Source organism: Sus scrofa, chromosome 14 (genome assembly GCF_000003025.6).
Source record: "Sus scrofa isolate TJ Tabasco breed Duroc chromosome 14, Sscrofa11.1, whole genome shotgun sequence".
NCBI classification, from domain to species: domain Eukaryota; kingdom Metazoa; phylum Chordata; class Mammalia; order Artiodactyla; family Suidae; genus Sus; species Sus scrofa.
In genome coordinates, this window is record NC_010456.5 from 53,569,299 (window position 1) to 53,590,866 (window position 21,568).

The 21,568-nt window shown below is 45.0% G+C and overlaps 1 protein-coding gene across 1 annotated transcript; it reads left to right on the plus strand.

The window, feature by feature from the left end:
- Positions 7,840–15,246, plus strand: ZP4 (zona pellucida glycoprotein 4; the record flags this gene model as incomplete). Its single annotated transcript, NM_214045.1, is given in 12 exon segments — positions 7,840–8,045; positions 8,589–8,710; positions 8,788–8,890; positions 9,981–10,133; positions 10,894–11,081; positions 11,599–11,696; positions 12,515–12,645; positions 12,811–13,000; positions 13,081–13,228; positions 13,536–13,614; positions 14,783–14,899; positions 15,103–15,246. Coding segments are annotated over 12 exon segments (1,611 nt in total). The 5' UTR covers positions 7,840–7,867.

Sequence of the window (21,568 nt, forward strand, 5' to 3'; positions counted from 1 at the left end):
AGCTCTGAGGGACAGCACTGAAGAGGTGAGGAAGGAGCCAGAATACAGAGATTTTGAAAAGAAAAAATGTCATAACATTAAAAGATTACTGTCTGGAGTTCCTATTGTGACTCAGCCGGTTACAAACCTGACTAGTATCCATGTGGATGCGGATTTGATCCCTGGCCGCACTCAGTGGCCTAAGAATACAATGTTGCTGCAAGCTGTGGCATAGGTCACAGAAGTGGCTCAGATCAGGTGTTTCTGTAGCTGTGGTGTAGGTTGGCAGCTGTAGCTCAGATTCAACCCCTATCCTGGGAACTTCATATGCCTTGGGTGCAGCCCTAAAAAGAAAAAAGAAAAAAAAAAAATTACTGTTACTTCAAGAAAACCAGACATTTCAAGTTAATGAATTTAGCACTTTTCTATATATTGGAAGATGCAAATCATTCCTTTGATATGCACCTCAGCTATCTGGGGCCTGTGTCCCCTTTCCTTCCTCCTGAATGCCCTCGGACTGCAGCGACAGTGGCTGCAGTGGCTGAAGGCTTGATGGCCTCAACATCCTTTGTTCATAATGTAGCAGGCAGCTACAGCGCATCCCAGAAGAGAAAAGAGCATAGCCCACTGCTTGGAGTGGGGGGTAGGAGGGTGGTGTTCAGAGCAAGTTTGAGAAACATCAGAGGAGCTCTATTTGACCAGTCTCTGGGGAGAAGGAGGCCACCCTGGACACAGGGGCAGAGCCATGATTGAGGGGGATTGGGAGAGCCACGCTAAGGAGACTGGGTCTTCTGGAGCTTACAGCAAGTTTCAGTCGCATGCTAATGTAAACATAAAAACAGGCTAGTGGCAGATAGGAAGTAGGCCTTGCAAAACTAGCTATCTCTAAAGCAAATGCAGATACTTAAGTGATCAGAATTCCTGCATCTCAAAAATAAGGTGTGAACGCATGGGTAAGTCATGTGAAGAGTACAAAGCTGTGACGCGTGCTTCAAAGACCTTACAATCCGGAAAGGAAAAGTAAGTCCTGAATCATCACTGTCCCAAGAGGAATGCAGATAAGGAGAGTTGGTTTTCCAAATTAAGCAGCAGCCCCCTCCAGCTGGGCAATTGGGAAGAGGTCTTGGAAATTCTATCCTAAGGCAGATGTTCTCAAGCTTGATTGTGTCAGAATCACCTGGAAGACCTAAACTAACCATGGACCACTAGTCCCCCACCCAGAGTTTCTGTTTCACTGGATCACGAGCTCTTGCCAAAACTCGGCCTCTGCCCACCGGTGCCAAATAGGAATGCAGAGACAGAGTTTGGGGCTAAGGAGAAAAAAAAAAAAAATAGCTTTATTTCTTTGCCAGGCAAGTGAGGCCACAGCAGGCTAGTGTCCTAACAACCGTCTCTTCCTTTGAAAGAGAATAATAGGGCCATAGGTAAGGAGCAGGTTCTTGCTTGCCTTCTTCTTCAAAGTTGGTGTTTAGGGGCTCCGGGACTGGTTCTGGTTCACACTATCTTGAATTAGCTGGGGGCTCGAGTTCTACAGATGTACTCAAAGATACTGTTATGTATATTCCTTGAGGAGGAACCAGGACCTGTCCCAAGACTGCACTGTAGTTTCTTGACTATTCCTCCCTGGTCTCTGCAACCCCTCACTTCCCTGATTAGCAACTGTTTGAACCTACCCTTTGGAACTCAGGAAAGGTCATCAAGGCTGAATGAGGTCTATTTCCTATGAATAATAAATGGGAGAGGAAAGCTGGTGCCCAGGAGTCCTACATGGTCCTTCTTGGTTTCAGAGTGAGCCCCCCAAACTGACAGCTCTCATAAGCCCCTGATGCTGCTGGCCCGAGGACCAGGCTTTGGAGAACCTTTGCCCTCTGTGGTTGGTAAAGATGAGGTTGTAGGTATCTCATGAAGAGGAAACCATGCATGTAAAGGCACAAGGCTAGAAAAGTAAGGCTATATGCTGATGGCCATCAAGCTGGGTAGAGTACAAGACACATGAGTATCTAAAATGCCATTAGACACAATAAACTTGGCAAGTTAATTTCTCAGTCAACTCGTTAGCCGAGAACAATTGTGCTAGAGTAGTGATCAGGCATAAAGCAGTGGCCAACGTTTGTGAGCATGCCTTCCATGCAGCCTGTACTTTTTCTAGTCTATTATCTATCCTTCAACTATCCTAGCTCATCTGGTCTGCCCTGCTCTTTAAACTGAAACAGCCATTAGCACCAGCCAACTCAGCCATGATGTGCATTACTGCTCTTTTTCATCTAAACAAAAAGGAATTTAAAAATCATTTTAGTGTAGCCAAAGAAAGATTGGGAATGTTTAAGCAGACTTAAAGCAAGGAAAGAAAAATTATAAGGGTAAACAAACAGAGACATTAACATAGCGTTCTCATGTCATTAAAAAAAAAGAAAAAGCCCCAAAGATTAGTATGGCTGATGCAGTTTTACAATGGTTTGCAAGATGTTTTGAGTTGAATTGTGCCTAAAGATATATTGAAGTCCTAGCCCTCAGTATCAAAGAATATTACCTCAAAACTGGGTTCACTTCTTGGTGGGGGTTGAGCCAAAATATACAACCAAGCCGAAGATTGGGAGAGGGAGGGATTTATTATTACTTTGTTGACTGAAAAAATACAACCTGAAAGTTAAGAGTTAAGTTTTATTTGGGGTGAAATTAGGACTTAAGCCCAGGAGACAGCATTCAGGTAGCCCCGAGAAACTGCTCGGAGGAGATGAGGGGGGAAGCTAGGATATATGAGTTTTTGCAACAATGGGAAGGTGGTAGGAAAAAAGATTTACAGATAATCAGATTTGCAGAAGATTTACAGAAAACCGTTTCTATGGGAAGACAATAAAGGTCTGGGCTTACTGGAATCACTGCTTTTATAGGCTTTTTTGAGTTCCCTCAGGGCTCACTGACCCACCCTTGGGAGCAGCTGTTGTCACAGATGACCATGACATATTTTGTTTTGTCCACTAACTACAGCCCAGGAGGCAGTATTTCAGAGCTGTCTGAAGAGGAAAGGGGGGAAGTATCAAGATATAAGTCAGAAAGTTGAAGGGGGAGGTGCATGCAGCCATGCATACATTTTACAGAAGTTTGCTGCTGGTCTCATGAGGTTTCTACTAGTCACAGTCATTAGTTATCATTGATAGATTTTCATGTTTGTCTATATATGAGGTGATGCAAGATTTAGATTCATAAAATCTTCTAAAAGTATCTGTTTAAAGACCTGTTCTTCCAGTTTTCCCAGAGCACAGAGTCCCTCACTCCTGGTCTCCACCCTGAGTTCCACTCAGGGGGTGCTGTGGGCTGGCAGCTGCAGTGGCTCATGTTTTACTCCATGTAGAGGCTGATGGCAAGTGCTAAACCTCAGTTCACAACTTGCAGCAAGAAGAACACTGAGCATCCCTCCCAAAGCAGTGTCACCCCAACAGCAAACACGGGGAAGTTTTAGCTAAGGTTATATGCATAATTCATGAAGGGGCTTGAACAGAAAAGAATTCAGGATAGAATTGGGGCAAAGGTCAACAGAGTTCAAGCTTTACTTGAATGAAGTCAAGAAGTTGAACATCATCATTCCATTGCCCACCTGGGTGGGGGCCTTCGTCCCGGGGGACTCAAAGCTATATTAGATATATTATTATGTACATCCCTTGAGGAGGAATAGGACTCTGCTGCATTATGGCATTATTGTTTCACTGCCTCTTCTCTGTTCCTTTGTTCCCTTAACCAGAGATTACCGAGACCTGTTCAAGGGCAAGCATTGTGGCCAGGCTTAGATCACAAAATGGCTTGACAATAGGTATCAAGAAAGCTGTGCCTGGTTCTCTCTGGGGACCTCCTAACCTATCTGCTATCACATAAGAATGTGACTTTATTTGGAAATGGGCTGTTCATGGGGATAATGGAGTTAAAATGAATGTAGCCCCAATCCAATATGACCGGCCTCCTATGCTTAACCCATTGAGCATAATTAAGGAGGGGGCATGCATGTCAATAGACACTGCCAGAAAACTCACATGGACTTCACCTGTGAGTCCCCATCCCAAAATACTTCCTTTCAGTTCTTTTCCTTTCTTTAGCAATTTACTCCCCTACCTCTTATTCAATTACTTAACTACTTACTTAACTATTCTTCCACTTGAAGACAGAGGTAGCCCGTGCATTGCTGTTCCTCTCCAAGTCCTAAATGCCATTCAGCTGGGTCCCCTCCTGCCTGCAAAAAAGGACGATTTCCCCTGCCAGTGGTGGTCCTGGTGACAGAGGAGAGGTGGAGCAGGAGAGGCAAGACAAAATCAGAGCAGAGTTGGGACTAGGAGGCCAGGGAAGAGGGTTGCCTGGCTCAGGACGGAGGGAGGAAGTTGATAGAAGAGATCAGGGCATGGAACTCACCACTCACAAGACAGACTCACACTTGACTCTTGCCTGTTGGGAAGGGAAACCATGTTCAGTACACTGTGTGTGATGTCTTCCTTCAGAAGAGGTGTCCTAATTTCCACCACCTGCCAAGAACAGCTGGGTGCCCCCTAATTACTGATTAGCACGCACAATGGTCTAATTGGTCCTCTATATCTGAGGGCTAATTTGATTACTGCTTTATCACACTCGATGAGGGTTTCCTGGGGCTTTGTTTATCTGATGCCCCACCCTCCAGGCAGGTGGGCACACTCTAATCACAGCAAGGAAATCTGTCCAGGCCAGGTCCCAGGGCACATGTATCCAATGACCAGAACACAGGAACAACTCTGTATCCATCAAAACACAACCCATCTCTAAAAAAATCACTGTGTGTACCCATTTCCAATAAAGGGCACTTCGGTAAACTTGACATAGCTATGCCCTTGTTCTTTAGTTTAAATTGAAATGTTCAAACGTGATTCAAGAAAGATGCCTGGACCAAACAGGGTTTTGGGAAATCAGACTTTGTCTCCACCCAGTGACACAGGCGCTCAACTTCCAGGGACCCTCAGGGTTCAGACCAGTGAATGAGGAGTGGATGTGTGTTAGGGTTCTCCAGAGAAATAGAACAAGTAGGGGGTAGAGATATGTTGATAAATATTTATTATAAGGAATTTTCTCACATTTACAAAGGCTGAGAAGCCCCATGATCTGCTGCCTACAAGCTGGAGACCCTGGAAATTCAGGGGTGTAATTCCAGGCTTTTGCTAGGTGACACATAGTAGATCCTTAAATAGTAGGCCTATAAAATGTGGATCAAATAAACACTACAGGGTTTACAGGGCTTTTGATACATCTCTACAATTTATGGTGATTTGTATTCTATCCGTAATCCCTTAGATTTTTTATTTATTTATTTTTTTGGTCTTTTTGTCTTTTTAGAGCCATACCCTCAGCACATGGAGGTTGCCAGGCTAGGGGTCCGACTGGAGCTGTAGCCATAAGCCTATACCACAGCCACAGCAGCGTGGGATCCGAGCCACATCTAAGACCTATACCACAGCTTATGGCAATCCTGGATCCTTAACCCACTGAGCGAGGCCAGGGATAGAACCCAAGTCCTCATGGATGCTAGTTGGGTTCGTTAACCACTGAGCCACGACGGGAACTCCTGAAATTATTTTTAAACAATCAGATGGTTCTAACATAAGAAAACACTAGGTACAGCATCTGCCCTTCCAAATTCAAAGGGCAGAGTTGCTTTTGAGAGGGACATCCCGCCTTACAGATGTAAAAGTTGTAACTCATTGACAGAGGTCACTGAGTTAGTAAAGACTCAGAATTGGTATCCAGATCCACCATTGCCCGAATCCATATAACTGCCACTCTGTCTTGCCTCCAAATTTTACCAAAATAGGTAACTCCTTGATTTTCACTACTTTAGGGAGAGCATTCATAAGTCCAGTGGGGAGACTAGCCATTTAGTTCCTGAGATATCTTGCACAGTTCAAGTTCTCATTTTTTTTTAATTGAATGAGACATTATTTAAATTCTATAGGGCTTTACAATTTTCAAAAGTTTCACACAGATGATTTCATATAATCCCATAACCCTTTTGTCCTCTTCTCCCCCGCACTGGTCACCACTAGTTCTCTAGATCTGAGTCTGCTTCTTTCTTGTTTTATTTACTAGTTTGTTGTATTCCTCATCATTCTTATACTTGCAGTCACATGTACAATGACTTGAAGGAAAAATACCTGAAGGTTATGAGTTTGAGCTTATGAAGGAAACGAATCTGTAACAGTGAGATTTGGAAACCACATTTTCAAGGGGAGGTGGTCAGCCTTAGGACATGGCCACTAATGAAAGCATATCTCTTTCTTTTTTTTGGTCTTTTTAGGGCCACACCTGAGGCCTATGGAGGTTCCTAGGCTAGGGGTCAAACTGGGGCTTCAGCTGCTGGATCCTTAACCCACTGAGAAGGGCCAGGGATCAAACCCACATCTTCATGGATATCAGTCAGGTTTTTTACCACTTAGCCACAACCAGGAACTCTGAAGGCACATCTTTTGATTTATTCTTTGTTCAGTGAACATGGGGTATACACCCTCTAAGGCCTTCAGGATGCAATGAAAAATAAAACATAGTCCTTGCCCTCAAGTGCTTCTAGTAGAAACACTGAATAAATAAATGGCCATTCAAATCCAAGTCCTGGTAAGCCTTGTGAGCAAGTGAATAGGATGTGATGGGTTAGCGGTCAAACCCAATCCAGGTGGAGATGTCGTGAAGCCACACCCCATCCCTGAGAACAGAGTCCAGCATTCCTCCATGAAATCTGTCACTATGTGGTTAAGTGAGTTGTACAGTTTCCTGAGAAGACACCTGCCTATTTGTTCTCTTGTATTAGTTGTGATTTAGAGATACCTGGCTATACCTTTTCAATGCTTTGATGAAGAGTCTTAGTCAACTTGGGAAAAATTTTTAACAGGCTAAATACAATCCAAGGATGATTTGGGGACACTGGTAGAACACCATGGAAGCCAGTTTTTATGCTTTCATGTCACCAGTGAGGAATTTACCCATCATTCCTAAATCTCTTATAATGCCCTGTCACTTGGCCCTATGACCTAAACAGTGGCCAAGACACATGATTCATAGCTTATTAGTAGAACAATGCAAATAAGAATCCCCAGCATATTTATGAAAATATGGCAGAAACCTTGGTGAGTGGAAAAGATTTTTAAATATCCATAAGATGCAGAATTAGCTTGGGGAATTCATGTCGTTATCCGAATTTTTACCTAATTCCTGAAGGGGAGCCCAAGAGGATAACTAAGGAAAAGAAAAGCTTTGGAATTTGTCAAGAAGAAACTCCTATGGTAGAATTCTCTCTTAGGACCAGGGAAAGGCTCCTTAAAAAATTATTGAAATATAATTGATTTACAATGTTGTGTTAGTTTCAGGGGTACAAAAACAGGGAAAGATTCTAAGTCAGCTTTTCTCAGAAATCAAGTTTAAATTTTTCTGGGGTTTCAAGCCAGGCTCAAGAACACTCCTGCCAGGAGACATCTCCACTTTACAGATGAGGAAACTGAGATTCCAAAAGGTAGTGATTTACCCAGTTCATACAACTCGTAAGAGGCAGAGCTAGGATTTACACCCAAACAGGCAAGCTTCTCGGAGAGTCAATAAGCCAGTAAAATACGGGCTCCACTCCGCAATCTCGAGGAAGACTCTTCTAGCTAATAGGCACCACATTGTTCCTGGGCTCTAAGGACCACCTGATGGGGTTTAAAGGGAAGCAGCTATGATATGGGGCCTAAAGTGAATGAAGATGGGAGACTCCCCATTTCCAAAGGAGGTCCACCTGCCTGTTATAAGGCATGCACCTGAAACCAGCTTTCACTCTGCATATAAAACCCTCCCCAGGGCACGGGGAGCTCTGGTTTTTGGGAGTGGAAGTATCCTGTTCTCCGCAGGCGCTATGTGGTTGCGGCCGTCCATCTGGCTCTGCTTTCCGCTGTGTCTTGCTCTGCCAGGCCAGTCTCAGCCCAAAGCAGCAGATGACCTTGGTGGCCTCTACTGTGGGCCAAGCAGCTTTCATTTCTCCATAAATCTTCTCAGCCAGGACACAGCAACTCCTCCTGCACTGGTGGTTTGGGGTGAGTGTGACCGTCTCCTTTCCGGTCTCAAACTGTCTTCCTTCTTCATGCTTCCTTCCTTTGGCTGAACTCAGCAGCCTTCCTCTAGAAGATGAATCTTCAGAAATGCCATTTTGGGGGAATTCCCATAGTGGCTCAGCCATAAGGAACCCTAGCATCCATGAGGATATGGGTTCCATCCCTGGCCTCACTCAGTGGGTTAAGGACCCAGCATTGCTGTGAGCTGTGGTGTAGGTCGCAGATGTGGCTAGATCCCATGTGGCTGTGGCTGTGGCTGTGGTATAGACCAGTAGTTGTGGCTCTAATTTGACCCCTAGCCTGGGAACCTCCACATGCCACAGGTTTGGCCCTAAAAAGCAAAAAAATAAAATAAAACCCCAAAACAACAACAAAGAAATCACTTCACTTCTGAATCTGATTCCTTGTTTGGTCCTGTCGTTTCATGACAGCTGCCCCTTGGGGCCCAGGGCAGAGCTGGCTGTCCTTTCCCAGCACCAGTGGCCGTGGTGGCTGACTCTGTTTTCCCCCCTCCCCACCACCCAGACAGGCGCGGGCGGCTGCACAAGCTGCAGAATGACTCTGGCTGTGGCACGTGGGTCCACAAGGGCCCAGGCAGCTCCATGGGAGTGGAAGCATCCTACAGAGGCTGCTATGTGACTGAGTGGGTGAGTATGCCCCTGCCGTTGGGGACACTGGGATGCCGGGGCCACCACCCAGGCTGACTCCGGGCTTGTCTCTCCAGGACTCTCACTACCTCATGCCCATTGGACTTGAAGAAGCAGATGCAGGTGGACACAGAACAGTCACAGAGACGAAACTGTTTAAGTGCCCTGTGGATTTCCTAGGTAAAGGCTAGGAACTCCAAGGTGGTGTGAATCTTCTTGGAAGGTGTCCTTGGTCCCCTACTGCTGGCTCTGTGCAAAGACACCAGCCCCATGGAGAACAGTCTTCCGGCTTTCCCCTCCAGGGGTGACCTTAGGATAAGCACCACCTGAGGATTACCTAGTGCCTAAATACTGGAGGGCTTCACGTGTGACCCCCTTACTTCTAGCCCAGCACTGCAGGCACTACTTTTGGCCCCTCAGTGGTGGGTGGCACAGCTGGGCTTCAAACACGAGTTATCCCTGGATCCAGTTCCTTCCCCTGGAAGGGAGACTCGGCAAATGCTTTGCAGAAGCCAACTGCACTGAGAACAGGGCTCAGCCTCTTTAGCTGCGGGCTACTGCTGACTTAATTGGGGATCAATAGGAAACATGCCTACTCAATTCCTGCAAACCTTGTCTTGCTTCCAAGAGCCCTGCCTCAGTCATTAGAATTGAACTGGGAATTCTTCTCACCTGTCCTGTTAAATAACTCCATGGCCCAGAGCGGTGGTACTAAGGTACAGAATGCTAGGGTGTGCCCCAGGCCTACCGAACCAGAACTGGATTTCAGAGTGCTGTCCAGATAACTTTTAAAGAACAGAAAGAATTTTTTTTTTAAATGTCTTTTTTTAGGGCCACACTCACTGTATATGGGAAGTTCCCAGGCCAGGGGTCAAATCAGACCTATAGTTGGTGGCGTACACCAGAGCTCACAGCAATGTGGGATCCTTAACCCAGGGATCTAACCTGCATCCTCATGGATATTGGTCAGGTTCATTACCGCTGAGCCACAAGGGTAACCCCAGAAGGAAGATTTCTTACTTGAATAAAAGAGTAAAGACTCTGGCTGCTTCTACCAATCTTGTTGGTATTTCCTTTTTCCAAAGGGGACTCATATGAGGTGACTTAGTATTTACTGAACTTTCTGATTTAATCTCTAGGTATGTAAATATTAATTCCAGTCATCTAGATGTCTATGGGAATTTAAAGTTGATGCTCTGTAATGAATGGTCTCCTTGAAAAGATCAAACTTTATTACCTAGCTTGAGTTACTCTCCTCTTAAAAATCTAGCTCTTGATGTTCCAACCATTGGCCTTTGTGATGCTGTCCCAGTGTGGGACCGATTGCCATGTGCTCCTCCACCCATCACTCAAGGAGAATGCAAGCAGCTTGGCTGCTGCTACAACTCGGAAGAGGTCCCTTCTTGTTACTATGGAAACACAGGTGAGTGGCTCTACCTTTGAAAGCAGCTGAAGAAAAGTGCCAGTTATCGGCAAGGAAGCCCAGAGGAGGACTATCTCCCCCCAACCCCAGCCAGAAGGCAAATAGAGAACAAGAACAGAGGTTGATATATAAGAAACACATCCTGAGACACTTGACCCTGAGTGACAGAACTTTCTCCAGCCTCCCATTGTCTGCTCTCCTAGAATCTAAAAGAAAGCAAGTAATAGGCAGTGAACTCAGGAAGCTAAGTCTATGTGCAAGATGCTAATTGACAGTAACTTAAACCAATTCCCAAGGAAAAGCTATTCTGGGGGCTGATAGTGGTCTATCTAGAGAGCTTTATGTCAAAAGATGACTATTGGTCCCCAAATGATGCTCCATATTTTTTTCATGTAAAAAAAATATGACCCTCATCAAACACCTTGATGCCACACTCAAACCTAGGCTCTGAATCCTAGCTGAGTAAAAACAAAGCAGGCGCTGCTCTTTGCTTCTATAGATGACAAATGATGCAAGGAGGTTAAATACTGCAAGGCCACACAGTGAGTGGTGGAGGAGAGATTCAAACCCACGTGCTCATCCAGAGCCTCACTCAAGCTCTAGACAGCAAATCTTATATCAGGGTCACTAGCTGGGAACACCAGCCTCTCTAGAAGTGGGAGGGGAGGTTAGAAAATTAAATCCTAAATCACTAGATTGGGCTGGCTGGCTCAGTAACAAGAGGTGCCCTGCCTTTGACATGTCTGCTCTGATGTTTCAGTGACCTCACGCTGTACCCAAGATGGCCACTTCTCCATCGCTGTGTCTCGCAATGTGACCTCACCTCCACTGCTCTGGGATTCTGTGCACCTGGCCTTCAGAAATGACAGTGAATGTAAACCTGTGATGGAAACACACACTTTTGTCCTCTTCCGGTTTCCATTTAGTTCCTGTGGGACTGCAAAACGGGTAAGAAGCACTGACCCTGGGCTGTGTTCCCAACTCTAGAAGCTGAGCAGGGATGCTGGCAACTGGGGGAGAGCTGAAATACCTTAGCTGTGAGGGAAGCTCAGGGGCCATAGGATGGCCTCTAACACAGAAGTAAGTTTTCATCACTGAGAAAGCCAGCACCTCACCTGGGCACTGGGCCTGTCATCCCCTCTCTTGCTCCAGCGAGGGGCTGGCACTCTTTACCAAGTGGTGAAAGAGCAAGTACCAGGTTCCTCCTGAAACACTGGGCTGGGTGATGGTGAGGTTAGCTGAGGGTCAGTAGTGTCTCTAGCTGCCTCATCTGAGTACTCAAAGCCCTTCCAGTCCCTTTGTCCTGAAAGATGGTGAAGTGACCCCTGCTGAGCCCCTCTTGCCTCCACTCACGTGAGAAAGCAGCCTGTGATGGCACCTTGCTGAGTGCTGGACCAAAACAAGTTCTGAGTACAGTAGCATCTCGCTAGCGAGAGTGATCAGACATCTTTATCTGTCCTTGTAGGTAACTGGGAACCAGGCGGTATATGAAAATGAGCTGGTAGCAGCTCGGGATGTGAGGACTTGGAGCCATGGTTCTATTACCCGAGACAGCATCTTCAGGTAAAGGTCTTTAACTTGACCTTGCTTAACCAGAACACCTGACTTCCTTTCTTACACAAAGCAGTTCTAGCATAAAACATGAAACGGTAAAAGAACATCTCCTCATGAGAGAAGAAACTGTCTACTGCCCTGGTGTGCTCCAAGCTCACCACCCATTATTTAATCTAGTAGCCCTGCATTGCTGCCACCAACTTGGTCTAAGCCTCAAACTTAACCTGGACTTCCGGCGCATCGTACTGGGTTTCCTGTTTCTCACTGACTTCTTCCTCCTCCTACCCTATTGTCTGAGCTATAGTGTAAAAGAATCCCTTTAAAAACCTTAGATGCTTAAAGCATACTTAAAAATTTCTCTTTATCTTCCTTCTCTTTGTCTCCCACAGCTTAGATGTAACATCATGAGTGTAACTCACAGGGCCCTGAATAAAACTGCTGCTACTGAAACTGCCTGTTTCTGATGCTCTCATCCTTTGTGTTATCCTTGTGTGGAGTCTTCAATGGACCTCACACTCGTCCTGCCTCCATTTTTGTCTTTCCTCCACTTAGGTTACTTCTCATCATCCTTCATATCAATCACCTCCAACATCTTTCCTGACTGCCCCTCCGCTGAAGGCACCTGCTTCTCACCACACCGCCTCTGTTTCTTGTATGGGCTTTACATCAAACACATAAAACCTTCTCATTTACATATTGGTCTCCCAAGGAGAGTTCTTACAAGGCCAGACCACACCCCTGTGTTGACGAACTTCACGTTTCCTCAAGCCTGAAAAAGTGACACATGGCCCGTCCCAAATGGTAGCTAATGTCTTATTTTTCTGCAGGCTTCGAGTCAGTTGTATCTACTCTGTAAGTAGCAGTGCTCTCCCAGTTAACATCCAGGTTTTCACTCTCCCACCACCGCTTCCGGAGACCCACCCTGGACCTCTTACTCTGGAGCTTCAGATTGCCAAAGGTGAGGCCCTCTTGGGTGGGGGATCTGGCCTATAGCCTAAGTCCTGTTATTTAGGTTCAAGGGCCTTGCCTTGCTAATAAGATGTTTATGTGGGTGATAGTCTATCTCAAGCCACCTTGACATTCCTAGCTCCTCACAGCTTCAACTTGACTTGGCCTTTTGCAGATGAACGCTATGGCTCCTACTACAATGCTAGTGACTACCCGGTGGTGAAATTGCTTCGGGAGCCCATCTATGTGGAGGTCTCTATCCGTCACCGAACAGACCCCAGTCTCGGGCTGCACCTGCACCAGTGCTGGGCCACACCCGGCATGAGCCCCCTGCTCCAGCCACAGTGGCCCATGCTAGTCAATGGGTAAGTGGCTCCTTCCTGTGCCTGGATCCAAGTCCCTCCCAGGAGCCCACCTTGATGGCTGCCTATCTCTCTTGGCTTAGATGCCCCTACACTGGAGACAACTACCAGACCAAACTGATCCCTGTCCAGAAAGCTTCAAACCTGCTATTTCCTTCTCACTACCAGCGTTTCAGTGTTTCCACCTTCAGTTTTGTGGACTCTGTGGCAAAGCAGGCACTCAAGGGACCGGTATGATGCCTCCTCTGCTCTTCAGCAGGACTTTAATGCCCCTCAACCCAATTGTTTCCACACGGTACCACTCCTCAGTCAAGTGGCCCCTTCATACTGGCTGTTGGCACTGCCTCAGAGCCACCCAGGGATGGCCTTGACCTGAGTATCGGGTCTGCTAGAGCCTACTATGTTAGTGCCTCTGTGAGACCAGCTTGTGGCTAATAACTTTCTCGACCTCATCTGATGGGGGGAGGGGGAGGGAAGATTCATCAGGTCTGAAGACTTACGGGGTGTTACACTGTGTTCCAATCCTTTTGGCTCGCAGGTGTATCTGCATTGCACTGCATCGGTCTGCAAGCCTGCAGGGGCACCGATCTGTGTGACAACCTGTCCTGCTGCCAGACGTGAGTATACAAGCTGTCTACACCAGATAACAGAGTTGAGTAAATCTGGAGTCCCAGCACTGAGCTTCATCCTGTGGGCAAATGAATCAAACTAAAGAGTCCCCTTATTAACAAGGTCTCTTGAAGTACTTTTATGAGTCAGTAGAATAGAAGTCTAAGAAGTTTCTTAGAATTCCAGGACTTCTAAATATAAGCCATAAATCCTTCAATAATGCTCAGCCTCAGCTTTTCACCATATAAATTTGGACTTAGCCAGGAGTCAAACTGGTTCACAGCCTGTAATCACAACATTTCTGGTCCAGCCAGATAAAATGTAGACTTCTATACTTGCTTGAAGGCAGGTCTGGCAGCATGGCCCAAAGACCTACAGGTGGAATAGGATCGCTCTACATGGTCAGGCCCAGTGCTTCCATGGTTGTGCCCTTTCTCCTGACCCACTAACATTTATCTGGCCTCTGAATTGGGATTCATGACCTCTAAGGTGTTAGGTCCCTTTTGGCAAAAATGAAAATAAACACTCATAATACTGCTAATAATTGTCATTTAACAGACCAAATACTCACCATCCAATTACAATGATACATATATGTCTAAACAATGAAAACTTGAAAGTTCAGAGGGTGTGTGTGTGTGTGTGTGTCTGTCTGTGTTTTAGGTCCACACCACTGGCATATGGAAGTTCCCAGGCTGGGGGTCTTCCCAGCTGCCAGACTATGCCACAGACATAGCAATGCCAGATCTAATCCGTGTCTGCGACCTACACCACAACTCATGGCAGTGCCAGATCCTCAACCCACTGATTGAGGCCAGGGATCAAACACTCATCCTCATGGATGCTGGTTGGGTTTATTACCACTGAGCCATGACAAGAACTCCTTACCAGTTATTCTCATAAGGTCTCAATATTAAGATGCTATGGTTCAAGAGCCTGTTGAGGAAGAATGACAGTTTAGGGATAGTACAAAGTCATAACTTGTCTGAAAAATGAGGCAAAAGTTAGCACAAATGGCCAAGGCTGAGACTTTGTATCTAACACATTGAAGTTTTCTTGAAGCATGGAGCAGAAACGTCCATAACCAAGGACCCTGGTCCTATTTTAGACTCCTTAGCCATTCATACCACATGTATAAACAAATTCTAACAAATTTCAAATTCCTCTCCCCAACAGGAAGAAGAAGTTCTGACATCCATTTTCAGAATGGCACTGCTAGCATTTCTAGCAAGGGTCCCATGATTCTACTCCAAGCCACTCGGGACTCTTCAGAAAGGCTCCATAAATACTCAAGTGAGTGGAAAACATACCTGAGGCCCTGTATCTAAACCAATGGCCAGACTATAGCCACTTCTTCACCCCCTACTTAGCCCTTACTGATTTGGTCAATGTGAACCTCAAAAGAAATGGTCTAAAGACTGGCAGTCTTTATCAGGTTGTAGAATCATTTAGTTTCAGCATCCATTAACCTACTAACCTACCTTTCCATCCCACAGGGCCTCCTGTAGACTCCCATGCTCTGTGGGTGGCTGGCCTCTTGGGAAGCTTAATTATTGGAGCCTTGTTAGTGTCCTACCTGGTCTTCAGGAAATGGAGATGAGTTACTCAGACCAAATGTGTCAATAAAACCAATAAAACAAGATTACACCACTAGCCCAGCTTCTCATTTGAAAGGTAAATAATTTCTTTAGCTCATCTGCTGTTTGGCATCTCCTTTTTCCAGCTTGATATATTTTTTTTTTAACCTGAGAAGAAAACATGATGCCTTTATTTTTCTTCTATCTTCTGCCTAGAACATCATTTCAGTAGAACGTCATAGTTGGTTGACCTGAGCAGAACCTACAAGAACTAAAATCTCAGACTTAGCAGATCTTTCAAGCTCATGAGAATGTAGAACAAAACTCTTGCACAAGATCACTTAAACTGAGCTAGAGCTAGTACCAAATCTTCTAGACCATTGGTTCTCCAACTTAAGTATGCATCAGAATAAAAGGGCTGATGGAAACGGACTAATGGCCCCATCCACAGAATATGATTAAGTAGACTGGCCTGAGGCTAATGAACCTGCATTTTCCTACCATTTCTCAGGTGACACTGATCTTTCTATTCCAAGCATTACGCTTCAAAAACTAAGACAATGCCTAAAAAGAGGTATCTGATCATGCCTTGATAAATTGGAAGTAGCTTGATCAGAAGAGGTTCTGTTCTGAGCCAGAACCAACAAATACTAAGAACTACTACAGAATTCCCATTGTGGCTCAGAAGGTTACAAACCCAACTGGTAGCCACGAGGATGTGGGTTTGAGCCCTGGCTTTGCTCAGTGGGTTAAGGATCTGGCATGGCTGCAAGCTGCAACATAGGTCACAGATGCAGCTTGGATCTGGTATTGCTGTTGTGACTGAGGCTTGGGCCAGCAGCTGCAGCTCCGATTCAACCCCTAGCCCAGGAACTTCCATATACCACAGGTGTGACCCTAAAAAGGAAAAAAAAAAAGTAATAAACTCGGAAATTACAAGTAGAAAAAAACAGGGGGTTAGTGAATTACTGTGACTTCTCAAGGTAAAAACCCTACTAAAATTGAAACTGATACTGTTTGCCAAATTCTATGGATGACCTTTCTTCCTAGGAAGGATTCTGAAAGTAAGCCTGGTTAAGTAAGGTCCCACCATTCATCTTCACTCGGCAACTTCCAGGTCACTTTATATAATTCACTTCAGCAACATTGTTGATGAGCGTTTGAGTTGTTTCTAGCTTGTGGTGGTGAGCAATAAAGCTACTAGGAACACTAGTAGCCAGCCTCATTCCTGTGTACAACCACCTTATACAATCTCCTATTTTGAATCAAAATAGCCCATGTGGGATCCCAGTGGGTTAAGCCATTGTCACTGCTGTGGTGTGGATTTGATCCCTGGCTCAAGAACTTCCACATGCAATGGGTACAGCAAAAAAAAAAAAAAAAAAAAAAAAAGAAAGTAAATACAGTGTACATAATGGTGTTACTGGCACTAGGTTATAAAAACATCAGTTTCTGCCTTGGATCATTAGCTCTGAAGAATTTAGTGGTTCATGCCACAGTAAGGATGCTGAAGAAGCTCTGTGGAGAAAGACTGATACCTCCAACCAACAGCTGTGTGAATCAGTATCCTTGGAAGGTAATTCTCCAACCAAAACCTCAGGAGAGACTGTACCAGAACCACCTAGCTGAGCCATTCTAATATCTGTTTCACCAAAACTGAGAAGTGATTGTCATAAGCCACCACAATTGGGAGTGGTTTTTAAGGCAAACTGGATTTAATAAAAAGATTCCTTGAATTTTATTTGTGGAGATGTCATACCTTGGTATCAAGGAGTAGAATTTTTCAGTCATGGAGCAAGTGTATGTTTAAATACATAAGCAACTGTCAAGTATTTCTACTGTCTCTGCACTTGCATTAGCTTTGTAAGGGTTCCAGTTGCTCTAAATCCCTTAAACCTGTTGTTGGGAGGGAATGTCAGCTCTACTCCAATATCAGCTCCTCCTCTTTGGTTATACCGAGCTCAACCTGCAGGGACCACTGAGGGATCTAAGAAGTGTCAACTTTCCTTCATTCTGTCACTTTCTGGGGAAACAATTTTCTTAGGGCAAATCTAAGAAAACCTAAAGCAGCTGGCAAGAGACTGGAAACAGCATCCTGACATCAGCCCCATGTAGTGAAACATCATATTGGATCTTCTCATTCAGTGAAATAAACTCCCCATTATATTAGGTATTGACATTACAGGACCCTATTTCCACAAGCAACAGGAAACTTGTATGGTCTGGGAAACAATAGGAAACCAGAAGTTGAACATGGTATTACAGTGGCCATTCAAGAAAAATCCTATTTTTAATAGAGAATGTCAGGCCCCTGCTACCTCCATCTTTACCCAGAATATTCAGACCAGGAAAGAGCATGTCTTTTGGGGAAACATTTCATCTCTACAGCCTCAGCCTTCTTGCTTTTGAAATAAGGACTAAGTTCTGTCTATAGGAATTCCCGTTGTGGCTCAGCAGTAACGAACACAACTGGTATACATGAGGTCTCGGGTTTGAGCCCTGGCCTTGCTCAGTGGGTAAAGGATTCAGCATTGCTTTGAGCTATGGTGCAGGTCACAGACACAGCTTGGATCCTCCATTGCTGTCCCACAGGGCAACAGCTATAGCTCTAATTTGACCCCTAGCCTGGGAACTTCCATATGCCATGAGTGCAGCCCTAAAACATGATTGTGTCTATAAATTTTTGGCTCATAAGATATTCTTAATCTCCTTCAATCACATTCCATTGGTCCTGATTCCTAGCTCTCCCTTAGAAATTCGACTTCTCTGATTCCTTGCTTAGAATTTTCATGCTGTGAGTGGTGATGTGCTTTTGTGTCTTACACCATAGCATACGTTTGCCTTCTGGAAGCTAAAGGCTTCATTGAAGCCTTTCCTTCATTTTATGACCACAGATCTCTCTCTGTGTAGTAAGGCTTTTCCTCTCCACCCCCCTCTCTTTCCAAGCGCTTTGCTTGAAATGAAATGAGCCTTCATTTGATTGGCCAATTCTCATCACCTGACTGGGCTACTTGGGGGAGTAGGGGAAAGTGATTTATTTCTCTGTGGTCATGTCCTTGATCAAACCTGCATCCTCATGGATACTAGGTTGGTTTCATTACCACTGAGCCAGAATGGGAATTCCTTCAAGAGGTTAGTTTTCAAATAAAGCATCTGCTTCCTACCCTGAGAATCAGTTGGCTTTATTATCCTTTGGGGTAAATGTTAGGGACGTGGGAGTGGAGGGCAGTGGAGAGCAGGGGGAGGGAGAAGCGCCCACCTACAGAGAGGGACCCACATGTTCTCTGGCCACCAAGATTCCTCACGGGGGCCAAGGCACAGCCAGGAAGTAACCCTGAGCCTGAGGAGGTCTGGTTCTTGCTGGCAGTGGCTTTCTGGCTGGTTGTGCTACTCTGACCTCATCAAAATCAGATGTTCATCCTAAAAAAATCTCTTGTCCTTGTCTGGGACAAAGGGCCTGGCACAAACCAGAATCTCAGGGAACATTTGCTGAATGAATCACACAATTTAACTATGACACCATTTAACCAGAAACAGGAGCCTAGAAAATTCCCAGAGAACAGATGACCAGATTTTAACCAGAACACACTCATTCCCTAGTACAGGAGCTCCTGACCAGGCATGTTTTTAGGGCATGCAGATTGTCTGCCTCTGTCAGCAGCCCACTGTAGCTCATAGGAATGAAAAAAGCTTCATGATAACTAAGACTGTCCCCTGCACAAACTTACATGTCTTTATCTTTTTGTTTTGTTTTTGGTCTTTTTGTCATTTTAGGGCTGCACCCTCAGCATATGGAGGTTCCCAGGCTAGGGGTCAAATCTCAGCTGTATCCACTGGCCTACGCCACAGCCACAGCAATGCGGGATCCGAGCCGCATCTGCAACCTACACCACAGCTCATGGCAATGCAGGATCCTTAACCTACTAAGCGAGGTCAGGAATCAAACCTGCAACCTCATGGTTCCTAGTCAGATTCATTTCCACTGCACCGCGACAGGAACTCTTACATGTCTTTATCTTTTGATAATTAGAAAACCCACAGATTTCGGGTTTCCTCTTAAAACACCCAAAATTCATTTCTCCCCTTGAGGAAAAGGACTTAACCAAGGAATAAAACTGCCACAAAGAGAAATTAGAAATCTAGCAGCAGCTATTTTCATTATTTTCAGAAACCTAGACATTGGCTCTCATAATTTAACACCTTTATTGAGATTATAACTCACATTCCATACAATTCACCCATTTAAAGTGCACAAATTGGAGTTCCCATTGTGGCACAGCGGAAACAAATCCGACTAGGAACCATGAGGTTGCAGGTTTGATCCCTGGCCTTGTTCAGTAGGTTGAGGACATGGTGTTGCTATGAGTTGTGGTGCAGGTCATAGATGCAGCTCAGATCTGGCATTGCTATGGCTCTGGTGTAGGCTGGCAGCAACAGCTCCAATTAGACCCCTAGCCTGGGAACCTCCATATGCATGGGTATGGCCCTAAAAAGGACAAAAAGACAAAAGAATAAAATAAAAAAATTAAGTACACAACTCAGTAGGGTTTGTTGGTTTGTTTTAGTATATTCAGTATTATGCAACCATCACTACACTCGTTTAGCCCACTTTTTTTATCCTCCTCAAAGAAACCCCATCAGAAATCACTCCCGATTCCTAACTTTCCCCAGCCCTGGACAGTCACTAATCTATTGTCTGTCACTATAGATCTGCAACATGTCACATAAATGAAATCCTGCAATATATGGCCTTTTGTAACCACCTTCTTTCTTAGCATAATGTTTTCAAGGTTCATTTATGTTGTTGCTTGTGTCTGTACTCCAGTCCTTTTCCCTCCTTTCCATTTTTCCACTTTGTGCATCCATTTACTGATGGGTGTTGGGGTTGTTTCCACCTTTGGGTGTTCAAATAACACAATTAGGAATTGGTGTGCAAGTTCTTGCGTGGACATAGATTTTTCTCTTGGTCAGATACCTTGAAGTAGAATTTCCAGGTCATGCAATAACACTATGTGTAACATTTGGAGGAACATCATAACTATTTGGGGGAAAACACTGGTAAAGTAGTCTTGTTCAGGCTTCAGGGGCAATGCTTGGCCTCTGACCAATGCAACCTTGCCTGAGCTACTTGCTTGCTTCTGAAACCAGCAATGTTTACTTTCTAGAGTTATATTGCACCTAGTGTTCAACTTTTCACAAATGATCTCTTCCTTGCTAAATTGCTTTTGTTTACTAGAGTTATATTGCATCTAGTGTTTTCTATGTAATTGGAACCCTCCCTAACACCCCCTTCTTTTGTGAGCAATCTTCGCTGCAGAGAGAAGTTCAAGGTGTGATAATCCCAAAGACCACCAGAAACTATCACCAGACCACCTGACTCCAGCATTGACAACTTTCAAATGATCTATGGAGGGAGAAGAATGATGGCACCCTAATTATTGTCAACAGCCTTTTTTTTTTTTTTTTTCAAGCTAAACCTATAAAAACCCTTGCTATCTTTCTCAAGGCAGGGCACAGTTTTGAGATCTTAGCCTGCTGTGGCCTCCTTTGCCTGGCAAAGCAATAAAGCTGTTCTTTCTGCTTCATCCAAAACTCTGTCTCTGAGACTTAACTGCTTCCAGTTTGCCGAGGCCAGGTTTTTTTGGCTGCAACTGGAGTCCCATCAAGAGTCCTGGAGGGCAGAACGGCACCTTCTGCCTGTTTCTTCCATGATATTAGCAAAGTGTTCTGTGTATAGGAATGACTTTTATTTGACCATGGAAGGAAAAGAACTGAGTGTATGTGTGTTGGCTTTTTTGCTGAGCCTCTCAAAGTAAGTCCTGGGGAAAGTGGAAGGATGGGCCCAAGGTCAATGATGGTTTTATGTACTTGTGCAGTACCTCTGCTCAAGGCCATTAGGTCAGACTCTGTGCTCTTGATAATTCTTTGCACACTGTCTTCCTTTTTCCCATCCAATGGGTTATACCTGCAAGCGTGCTCTTTCTGGCATTTGCTGTTTCCCAGGAAGCTACCAGGACAGATGATGGGAAAGCAAGCGCTCAGAAATGAGTCCATTCATGAAGACAGCGGGGTGTGAAGCCCTCAGTCAAAGTCACATTTAAATTTGATGAGTCAACCCTTTTTGCAATTACCATGCAGACAAGCTTAATATAATCTACTGGAGTGGCCTCGGGGATGACTTGGAGCCCTTGGTTTGGGACCAATCAACTTAATGTTCTCTGTTTCCTGGGAATGAGTCCTTTCCCTTATTTTACCTCGCTGCCTACACTGTGAGTCCCTGCTTTATCATTTTAGCCATTTAAAAATCTCTGGTACCTCCGGAACCATCTTCTTTTGGCTAAAATATGGAACCTTTAACAACTAGAATAGGGTGGCACAATGAAAA